At 29.3% G+C, this 11,922-nt stretch overlaps 1 protein-coding gene across 1 annotated transcript; it reads right to left on the bottom strand.

The window, feature by feature from the left end:
- Positions 1–3,276: 3,276 nt before the first annotated feature.
- On the bottom strand, positions 3,277–5,100 carry LOC145163397 (protein FAR-RED ELONGATED HYPOCOTYL 3-like). The gene is made up of 5 exons (XM_079082239.1): positions 5,033–5,100; positions 4,664–4,922; positions 4,121–4,547; positions 3,978–4,042; positions 3,277–3,774 (listed from the first exon to the last, which is right to left on the bottom strand). Exons 1-5 carry the CDS (start codon positions 5,098–5,100, stop codon positions 3,277–3,279), a joined length of 1,317 nt encoding a protein of 438 aa, XP_078938365.1.
- Between the last annotated feature and the right edge of the window lie 6,822 nt (positions 5,101–11,922).

Below are 11,922 nucleotides of genomic sequence, written 5' to 3'. Positions count from 1 at the left end.
ATTAATACACAATAACAATTTTGTTTATTAAATTTTGACCAGGGTCACCAATGAGTACAGGTAAAACTAATACTCTTGTAGAAAATGAAAAATCAGAAGGTGTACATGAACAAGGAACAAAAGTTGAAAAAACAAAGGGAGATGAAACATGTAAATGAATGATTTAAAATATATTACAATATTTATATTGATTTTTTAATAACATTGTTTATTCATAAGTGAATAATACACTATATAAATGAATAAAAAATAAAAAATATTCATATATGATGTATATGTTTCAGGCAAGGAAAACTCTGAAGATAGAAATAAATGAGGAACAGAAGCTAAGAACACGAAAGATGGAGGTGAAGATAAACATACAAAAACTGAGAAAGGAAATGCAGAAGATAAAAGTAAATAGTTGAATCACTAATAAATGAATATAATAAGTTTTATTATTCACAAATAAATAACGCAATATACAAAAAAATAAAATTTTAATATTTCTTATTCATAAATAATGATATGCATTACTTATTCATAAATGAATACATTACTTATTCACATATGAATTACTTAATCAAAGTTCTTTATCTTTCAGGAAAGAAAAAGTCAGAAAATGTAAACAAGAAAGGAGAAAAAGCTGACAAGACAAAAGGAAATAAATGAGGTAACAATTTGGATAAACATTTCAAAATATAAACTCAAATATTATAATTAACTTACAACTATTTATATGATAAATCTCCTGGCATGCAGATACTCATCCAAGCTTTAGTCTAGGTCTCAGTCAAGATTCAGATCAAACTTCAAGTAAAAAATCTAATGAATCTTCACCAAAAAAACCACTTACAAAGAAACAAATCAAAGACGACCATCAGAAGGTTGTTATCAGATTAGCAAAGAAAAATGTTCTTAATCCAAATTCAATCTCTGTATCAATTCCTACTGAAGTAGGACCATCAAAGCATGATCTGGATCAACCAAGAGAGAAGAAGCTTGCTGATGCTTTCAAATCACCTTTCAAATGCAGAATAACAGACACAAAACCCAAACTGACACATCAGGAGAGTATTGTCTGAGAATGGTTGTTCAACTTACAAGGCAATACATCGTAAGTAACTTTATTTTATATACATTCATATATGATTATTATATAGATAATAATCTATGACATTTTGATTATATATTTGCAGAGATGTGGTTGTCCACACAAAATATGGTCAGATAACAGAAAGAGCAGTTATTGAAAGTCTATATGCAAACACAAAGATTTTTGGAGAAGTTTTAGACACTTGGGCTGATTTACTCAACCACCAAGAACTGGAAAGGGATTTTGGAAATTCACCATACAGACTCTTCTTGAAAGTTGGAGTTTCTGTAAGTTTATGTTCTAACCTTAATTCCTTCCTTATTGATAAATGAATACACCAATATGATGTATTCATTTATGAATATTATATTTTTTTCTAGCTGAAATTCACATATGATTATACAAATATGATGTATTCTTTAACATAATTATATATATGCAACTGAAATTCACATATGATTATATTGGTTACAGACTGCTTATCTAACTTCAACATTGTCTGATGAAAGAAAGTATGAAAAATTCAAGGAGAACTTTCATGACAGTACCAAGGGGTACAAAAAAATCTTGAACATAAAAGATATTGACATGGTATGTTAATTAAAGTTGTTTTTTTATATATATTTTATCAACAAAATACTTACCATTATATACATAAAAACAGGTATTCTTTCCAGTTGTTAGAAGTGCTCACATTTTTGTGATTGTCTTCAACTTAAAGAAACCATCAATTGAAATTCTAGACAATAGTGCAGTTGAGGGGATTATGAAGGGAAATACGGAGTAATATTGAAACCTTTGGTATGTACCCAATTCACAACAACATAAAAGAACCAATTTATTACATATCTAACTTTTATTTTATTTAATGATCAGAAAAATTTGTTTGTGAGATACTTTAAAGAAATAAACCATCCAAGAGCAAATGCAATCTCAAAAGAAAGTATCAAACCCCAACGAGTTGAAATGTCATGGAGAACAGTTAAAAACAAAGTTGATTGTGGGGTCTTTGCAATGAGACATATGGAGACCTATATGGGACAACCACTCTCAAAGTGGAAACCAGGTCTTCATAAAGAAAGTGCACTTCAACAAACTACTTTAGAGAAGCTCAGGAAAAGATATGCACACATAATGCTAACTTCTGAAATTAACATGTTGAAGGCTAAGGTGTTGGATCTAGCTGAAAAATATCAAAAAGTTGAATTCAAAGTGCGTATTGATCATACATACAAGGCTATGCAAACAATTCAAAAAAGATTAAAAGAATATTGATGATTGCTTGTGATGATGAAAGAATGTTGAAGTGTGATGCTATAGAACAGTTTGTGTTGAAGATGAATGGATTTGAAGTACATGTAAGATGATTCTGCGAAACAAGTTTTAAATGGTTTGTTAAATGTTATTGAACATCGTTTTAATATTTTGTGAAATGCTTATGAACAGCTTTTATTATCTTGTGTTGAATGATTATGTAATAGAAACAACTTCGCTTATTTCTGTCAGTTTTTTATATTTAAATATTTTCATAGTTTATTTATGTTTATTCATAAATGAATACGAATATGATATATTCATTTATGATTAAATTAGGAGTAATATGTCAGTATAACAAAGTTCATATATGAATATAACAAATTTCAGATATGAATATAACTAACTTATTAGTAGAAACAAGTTTGCTTATTTATGTCATTTTTTTATATTCAAATATTTTCAAACTTTATTTTTATTTATTCATAAATGAATACGAATATGATATATTCATTTATGAATAAGTTCAAAGTAATATGTTAGTATAACAAAGTTCAGATATTAACATAAAAAAGTTCAGATATGAATATTACTTATTTATTATTATAACAAATTTCACATATTTGTATTCATTTATGAATAATTTACAATATCAGTATAACTTATTTTATAGTAATTTAAAAAACAAATATCAACATATCAATTTACCATATCAATATAAATGTGTATTATTCATACATGAATATTATTGTTTATTGTTTTTATCTGCATATATTTATAAATGAATAAAACCAAAAAACATTAAAAAAAAAACTAAAAAATCCCTAACTGTCTTTTGCTGATTTAGCAGCTCCAACTCTTTCTGGACAAGTACGTAAATTGTGTGGAACTCGTTTTCCACATCCTGAACACATTCTATGTTCTTTTTTAGAATTTTCATATGCTACTTAACCTGCACTTGGAATTCTTTTCTTGATTCCAGAACCTTTATTGCTTTGAACTTCATGAACATGAATATTAATCTCTTCTGGAATAGGAATAGTAACACCCAAAAGCTTGCATACGACTTCACCATCTGTCTTGCTTTTCAATCCAGGAGAAATATAATCAATCTCAAATTCCTTCAACAACATTTGTTGTTTCTCAGCAAACAAAGCCAATCTCTTTTTGTCATCTCTTACAATATCCAAACATGATTTAAAACTATAATATGAATCATTGACTAGCTTTACATTCTCACAATCACCTGAATCGGATTGAACAGAACTAAAACGATAATTTCTTGATATCACATCCTTTCTCCATCTCTTCAAAATGTACCTTTCAGGAATTTCTTTAACACCACATCTCATCATTATTGTAAAAGCATGTCTGCATAAAACACCCATACGCTTAAAATGTTCACAACTGCAATTTATTTCTTTCTCTTCAGCTTTTATTTCAACCTGATACAAAAACAAAATTTACACATTTACATTCATATAAGAATACTCATATCAACACTCATATATTCATATATTCATATAATATTCATATATTCATATATGAATATTGATATTCATATATGAATATTGATATTCATATATGAATATTCTCATATTCATATATGAATATTATTACATTTTTCATAAAAAACTAGTAAAATTACCTTAAATTCATTTTTAAAATCACTTTTACTGTTGTTGTGCTGCACAATGTAAACTTCCCAACCATCTTCAATACCAACATATGAGTATGTACAGCAAAAACATGCTTTATATATTTCTTTTTGCACCTCAAAAAATAATGTACTTGTATAAACCTTTGATGCTTGCAGTTCTATTTCTCGAGGTGTTTGCATTTTATATGATGCTTTCTTTGATGCCTTATCAAGCTCTCGTTGAGTATTCCTTTGCTTTTGAATGGCAGTGTCGTAATTCATCATGAAATTCAAAAGTAAGTTCCCACTTTCTGAGTATGTATTAAAGAATGAATTCATACTCTCTGACCTCGATGTAGTCTTCATCAAACCACACATTGGAATATCACTAAAATATCCAGGTATCCATGAATCACGTATTGTAAACATGTCTTTAAACCATCTTGTGTCTTCAAGATTGAATTCCTTCATAAGCAAACCCCACTTCACCTCAAAAACATCAGGTTTCATATTAATGTCCCAAACAAGCTTCAAAAACCTTTTTCTAAAGTCTGTGTTCGTAAATAAATCATCTGATATCTGTATTAAAACAAAAATATTCATAAATGAATAAATAATAATAAGTAAAATAACAATCAATATTCATAAATGAATATACTAATAAGTAATATATTTGAAATATATTAAAATAATACCTTTTTTTTCAACTTTTTCATTATATGCCACATACATAATCGGTGCTTTGAATTACGAAACACATTCTCAACAGCTTGTTTTATTGCAACATCTTGATCGGTTAAAACAAGTGTTGGTTCTTTCCCATGAGTTTTAAGAAATGCTTTAAGCAACCAAGAGTAAGACTCAATGCTTTCATTGCTTAGCAACCCAGATCCAACAGTAACCGATTTTTTATGATGGTCAATAGCAGTAAACGGAACAAAAACCATTCGATACCTAACACACAAAAAATGTTCATTAAAGTCAATTTTTGATGTATTAATAAGTGAATATAAAAATATTCATATATGAATAAGCTATAAACAAAAGTAGATAAAATAACTTACTTGTTTGTTCGGAAAGTCGCATCAAACGAGATAACATCTCCAAATTCAGCATAATATGCCTTCTCCATTTTATCAGCCCAAAACATACAGTCCAAAACATCATCTTGACAATTAAACTCAAATGAGTAATTTGGATAGTGAGCTCGACGGTCATTCATTGTGTTTACTATCATTTGAGCATCTTTATAAACAATAACCCTTTTGATATCTCTCCTTAAATTTTTATAGTCAACTACTTTGGGCTTTACAAACTCATACCCACCTCTCAAACTTGCCCTCAACTTATGAGCCATAGTTGGACCTATTTTTGATGTGGAAGCACGCACAATAAACTCTTTTTCTGAATATGACATTTGTCTCGCTTTTTTTTAAATCGCTTCTCTTCTCAAGTGGATGGTTGTGAAGTTCATCAAACTGAAAAACTTTATAATCTGGAGTTCCATACACAGATTCAAATATAATCTTTGCTTGACAACCAATAGCTCTTGAATTTGAATTTCGTTTCCTCCTAACACCACTTGTACCTAATGTGTCACAAGATTTCTTTTTCTGTTTACCACCACGATTACATATAACATGTTTCTTCTTTATAATCTTGTTATCAAACCTTGACTGTGTGCTCAGTCTAACATCAAAACCACCAATTTCAGCATACTCAGAATACATTTTGATAGCCAACTTTAATGATTTGAAGATTAAACCCTTAAATGGAATAAGTTGAACAGGTACATCTGGCTTATAGACATGTTCTCCAATTATATCATCACAATATTGCGCATCATGTACTGAACTTGAAGATTCACCACCTAAAATAATAATGCATGAATAAAACAATAATATATATGAATACATGAAACTCATATAAATAAAACAAAAAACATTCATATATGAATAAAACATTCATATATGAATACATAAAATACATGAGGATTCAAAATATATAAAATAAAACATAACTTATTCATATATGAATAAAACGAAAAAAATAATAAATTCGAAATTACAATTATCACACGTTTATTCATATATGAATAAGACAACAATTTATTCATATTAACATATTCATATGTAAATAAATGATAATCAACAAAATTAAAAACAACAAAATAATTCAATAACTGATACCTTCAAAAAATGAGTTCTCAACATCTTCTTCTTCACTCTCACTCATAGAAGAATACAAATCACCATCAATAACATTAGAATTCGACATAATACACCAAATGATCTATATAAATAAACAAAAACAATCTTAATATCGAATATATCGAATATATCTCACAAAAAAAGTCGTAAAGATGAAAACCTGGTTAATTTTGAATATATCTCACCTCAACGTACAAAATATCTGAAAGAAACTTAAATCATATATGATCAGATGATGTAATTAAGCAATCTCTCTCAGTACAGAGCGTAAAAACTACAACGATATATCCGATTAAAAATTAAATCAGCTCCGATTTGAAATAAATATCTCAAACTACTTAACAAAAATCCGATGAAATAACTCCAATACATATTCGAAACTTGATAATCTTGATAATGAACTCCGATGAAACAACTCCAAAACGAAGATAATAAGCGTAATTCCAAACAAATTATAAAAAGCAATAATCTTGATAATGAACTCCGATCTATCCGATTCAAACGATATACATACCTGATCAAATCGGAAACTGAATACGAAGTAGAAAACTGAAACACAGATGCGAAACTTCACAATTAATAGAATGAATACGTATAATTGCTAACGAGTTATATAAAGAAAATAATCTTGATAATGAATTCCTCATATCCGATTCAAACGAGCTAAAGATATCATCAAATTGGAAACTGATAACAATGAACAAGTAAGTTCTATGTAAAAAAGTTGCTAATTTACAAAGATACCCTTAATGAAAATGGACACGCGTATTTTTTTTAATTTGAACATGTTAGATAAATGATTGGCTGAGAATGATTCCCCCATTCTCAACCTTTTTTATTTTCTCAATTGAACTTACCTCTCTCTCTCTATATATATATATATATATATATATATATATATATATATATATATATATATATATATATATATATATATATATATATTGTTTGGTAAAATATGTTGCTATTCTGCTTTTAGTATTAGGTTCATTTTAACTTTTTTGTAGGTGCGAGAGTTGTAGATCAGAGTTTAGCAGAAGAGGATACAAAGGGAGGAAACGAAAGTGTGTTTTGAATGGGAAATGTAAGATTGACATGAAGGAACGGAAGGTCGTCAAAAAGAAATCGAAGAACACCACAAAAAAGAATGTGAAGAGATTGGAATCCATCTCCGGGTACTTATGACTGATCTTAAGAGGAAATTCATTTTAGGCAGCCCAAGTTTTAGCCATTTAGCCCTCGAAGCGATGTAGGAACGTCCATCAAGTTTTATGTTTCTAGATTTTTGTATTAGGGTTTCTTACTATGGGCGGAGCTACTATGTAGCCCGGGGTATCCCGGGCTACCCCTCCAATTTCCCGTCAAACGTAAATTTCGTGTTTTTTTTTTCGAAAATCCGTCACTAATCCGACCGCAATCCATCACAAAGTCTGATAATTTTAAAATTAGCGTAAATTCACCGGTTTAGTGACGATTTTGTAATGGAAACTTCTATTGGAAACAAATTTTTTTCTAGTAGTTCAACCCCTAAAGAATTTGTGCTACCCCTAATTTTTTCTTTCTGGATCCGTCACTGTTCTTACATTTATGTTTCTAGAACTTTCGATGATTGTATATTTTATTTTAAAAGTTAAATTAGCAATGTCTGCATGTATTTTTTTTTTCAAAACCGCAAAATTTTATAAGGGCCACAGTCTATCAAGGCATGTATGTAAATTAATATTCGGTTCACTCGATTCATAGTCCGTAGTTGACGTGATCGGTTGAATTTCATCGCTAATTAAAGTTTAATTGTCAGTACTCATTGCAATTTGGTTGTCTTTTTATTGTTTAGCTTTGTTTTCAAAGTTGGTAAAAAGTAAATTTTTATCAAAAATATTAGCGACAGTTTCGTGACTGAATTGGAATGTTGGTAATTTCGTCATTAAAAAATAGCCACAACAAACCACACAGATTAATGATGGATTTTACTGTGAGTGAAAGTTTGTTCTGCGACACACTTGACGTCGGCATTAGTCACCAAAGACAACCAAAACTCTCAAATCAAAAATTGAACTAATATGCGGTCTCCACCCTAAGCTATGACACAATTCGCTTTTCGCTCTTTTGTTGAATGCTATCTATTTTTATTGTTGTTGCATGTTTATTTATTATCGACAAGTTTTCCTTCATTTAACGTATAATACATTAAACTCAATATCACTAGTTTAATAGTAATTATCGAAAAGTATATTTATAAAAAAGAACTTACTATATGGTTCATGTGGAAAAAGCTAAGTGGCTACTTAGATCCATCGTATCCAACCCCAGTTAACGTGACAACTGAGTACTGACTTTAGTTACCTACACATACCCATGACCCACATCCAACCAAACTTTTATGCAATATATCCTTTTTCGTTCTATATTTCCTTTTATAGAATTTGATTGTTCATACAATAATTATATTTAAGTTAGTAGAAAATTTTAGTTATTAAATATATAATTGTATTATATCTTGTTAATATCTCAAAATGGTTGTTAACTAATAAAAAAATTATAAAATTTGGGTTCTATAGTATGGCTAATTAAACAAATACAAGAATGTGGGATGTGGGATATGGGTATGGGTGAATAATCTATTTGGTCAATACATAACCTAGAACCTAGTTAATATTATATATAACCTATTTCACGTCATTATTATATAAGTAATAACCATACAACCTAACCAGCAAAGGCTAGAGGGTGGTAGTCTAGTCTACGATTATTCCAACTCTAACCTTATATAACTAAAATAGGCACACTGCAAGGAAGTTGGCAGCGTCGAGGCTCTCACGTTTTAAAACATATTATTACTCCCCCATTGTTTAAATATTATATATTCCATGTGCAATCTTAACAGCTTTTTCTGTAATCTTGAAAGTGTTGTTGGATTTAGTTTTAGAAAGTTTTTTGAATGTTAAAAAAAGTAAAACTGATTAGGCATAGAATTAAAGAGTATAGGTTAGCAGCGCAGATGTGGTGGCTAAATACAGCCAGGCTATGATCCAAAAAAGGCAACTCAGCTACGCAGCACGCACACTTGAGAAGATATAGATGTCGACTGGCAGAAAAGCAAATGCAATTAATTTGGATAGAGTACCTCATTTATGTATCTCCATTTTAATTATATCTAATCTATATATACCTGCTCATGCTCTCAGTTTTTTAATTTTTGAATGAAAGAATATGAATATATTAATATTATTAATATTAAATAAATAAATGGGTCGACTGGAAATGGAATGTAAAAGGGGGAGTACAGAAACATGAATGCTGCAGAGAAAGAGCTGAGCACCGCAGCAATCAGGATGCTTTTGATTTAATGAACAAAAGTCCAAATGTCGTTATGGTTGTCTGATCATCACGCTACATGGATTGGGAACGCTGCTACCATTGATACCCCTCTTCACGTCCTGCTCAATACGAGTTACAACCAAATATATAGGGCTGGATATGTACTTAGTACTTCCCCATTACTGTTCCAGTTTTCCTTTCCATAATGATATTCATCCATTTCATCACTTCACATGTTTATATAACGCAAACCAAAGATCTGTATAAATTTATTCGATTCAAACTCACGATGTATAATTTATAAATAGATGTTAATGTGTATATCTATCTTTGTCTATATGAGTACTATATGCAAAAAGGCTGTTTAAATCCACTAACGGCTTTTTGCTTCAATAGTTAGTAGTGCCACCACCTAAAACCTAGACCTAGTAAGCCTATGCTAGATGCTTTCTCTCTTTAACAATTGCTACTAGAATGGACCCCTATCTCATGTCTTACATACTGATCATGATACCCAAGCTTGGTTGTCCCCTCATGTACCTTTCCCTGGTTGCCCAACTTATAACAATGTGGCCCCTATGTATAGTTATTTTCAAAATAGAAAGACTCCGGATCGGATTTAGGCCAGTCTAAAACCAATCCTTAAAAGTTTTGTACCTCTACATCATGTTTGGCTGCTATGATTCCTAGTTAAAACTGTCATATCAGATATAATAGAAATATTTATTTTCTTTAAATGGTTGAAGGTTTAAATATTGTTGCACATAAGTTGATTTAAGAGTATGTTTGATGGATATGTATGTTAGCCTTTTAAAAAAAATCATGTTATGCCTTGGTACATGCCTTGTTTTGCAGTTAAACGAAGTAAAGAAATTTAAAATTTCTTTAAAAGATAATAAATTCTACCATTTGTATTTTGTACGATCCACATCGAATCCACCTAGGGTCCATCACATGAGGTAAATTGCCGAACACCTACTATGTTATATATATATATTATAGTTCAAAATGCAAATTGTAAGATGAACATAAATGTGAATTTATAAAAATCTTGATCGTAAATCAAGTTAGAAGTTGAATTATAAGAACATTGGACAATTACAATGTATATATTTGATACAAAACAACGTAGTATGGTGAGTTTGAGTACCTAAGCATATATACCCTTAAGGGTATATTCACTTTTCCCATATATATATATATATATATATATATATATATATATATATATATATATATATATATATATATATATATATATATATATATATATTGAGTTTCAATAAAAAATCATTATTAACAACGAAACAATAAACCAATCGTGATCAGCGTCGAAAATCATAATGATCAACAACAATTGGAATGGATGCACACTTATACATTAGACACGCATACACATATTATACTATAAAGCCACTTATTTATAAAAAAACTCACATCTTTTTTTCCTATTTTTTAAGCCACGTTTTTTTTCGAAAAAAACCGAATATACCGTTGTTCACGATTTTCGTCTTCTTTCTATAGAGATCCATAATGATATATAAAAAACAAATTTGTTTTCTTTCGAAAAAAACCCATTTTGTTTTGTTGTTTTTTTTCAATATTTAAGTTTATTTTTATCAAAAAAAAATTAATTATATCAAAAATCTCAATTTTTTGTCCTCTGCTAATAATCATCAACATCGATAAAGAAAACTCGATCAATTCATATTCACACTGTGAATCTAAATTGTAAATATTTCAATTTTAACATTCACAATTTGAATCTAACTTACTATTTCAACTATTTGAGCATTCACAAATTAAAATCGAAATATATTTCCATGTAGTTTTATTATATTTTAACGTTTTGATTACTCGTAAATTAGTTTTGTAAAATCAACAAATGGATTTATTCACATTGTGAATCTAAATTGTATATTATTTCGTTTTTAGAATTCACAATGTGAATCTGACTTATTATTATTCATATTGTGAAAATGAGCAGATTCACAATGTGAATCAGAGCAGATTTACAATGTGAATCTGAACTGAAATTTTCTATTTTTTTAATCATCAATATCAACCTATGTTTAAAGAGTAACAAAGATATGAACTTTGATATATTTATTAATTTTTTTTGGATAAAAAATAGACGTTAACTTTTCAAAAAACAAAGAAACACTACAAGAAAAACGCGATTTTGCTACGGTAGGAATCCGTTGCGAAAAGCTGAAATTCTGTTGCAAAAGACGAATAGCAACGGAATTTGCAACGGCCTATTTCCGTCCCTAAAAACGCCGTAGCGAGGAGTTTGCAACGGAAAGGATAATTCTGTCGCAATTGTGACAACGGAATGAAATCCGTGGTAGATGGTATTTCGTCGTGTATGCTGTAGTAGGTTTCCATCACAAATTCTATGGTAGTTCTTCCGTCACAAATTCTGT

This window comes from Lactuca virosa, chromosome 3 (genome assembly GCF_052849685.1).
Source record: "Lactuca virosa cultivar CGN04683 chromosome 3, Lactuca_virosa_CGN04683_v6, whole genome shotgun sequence".
In the NCBI taxonomy this organism is placed as follows: domain Eukaryota; kingdom Viridiplantae; phylum Streptophyta; class Magnoliopsida; order Asterales; family Asteraceae; genus Lactuca; species Lactuca virosa.
Note: the sequence above shows the minus strand (reverse complement) of the source record. Positions and strands in the feature narration are given on the sequence as shown.

Excerpts from the sequence above, each read along its gene's own strand:
- LOC145163397 (XM_079082239.1), bottom strand. The coding sequence starts at position 5,100 with ATGGAGAAGGCATATTATGCTGAATTTGGAGATGTTATCTCGTTTGAT. Across the intron at positions 4,548-4,663 it reads TGAAAAAGTTGAAAAAAAAG|ATATCAGATGATTTATTTAC; the intron begins GTATTATTTTAA and ends GTTTTAATACAG. Across the intron at positions 4,043-4,120 it reads AGCATCAAAGGTTTATACAA|ATGGTTGGGAAGTTTACATT; the intron begins GTACATTATTTT and ends TTGGTATTGAAG.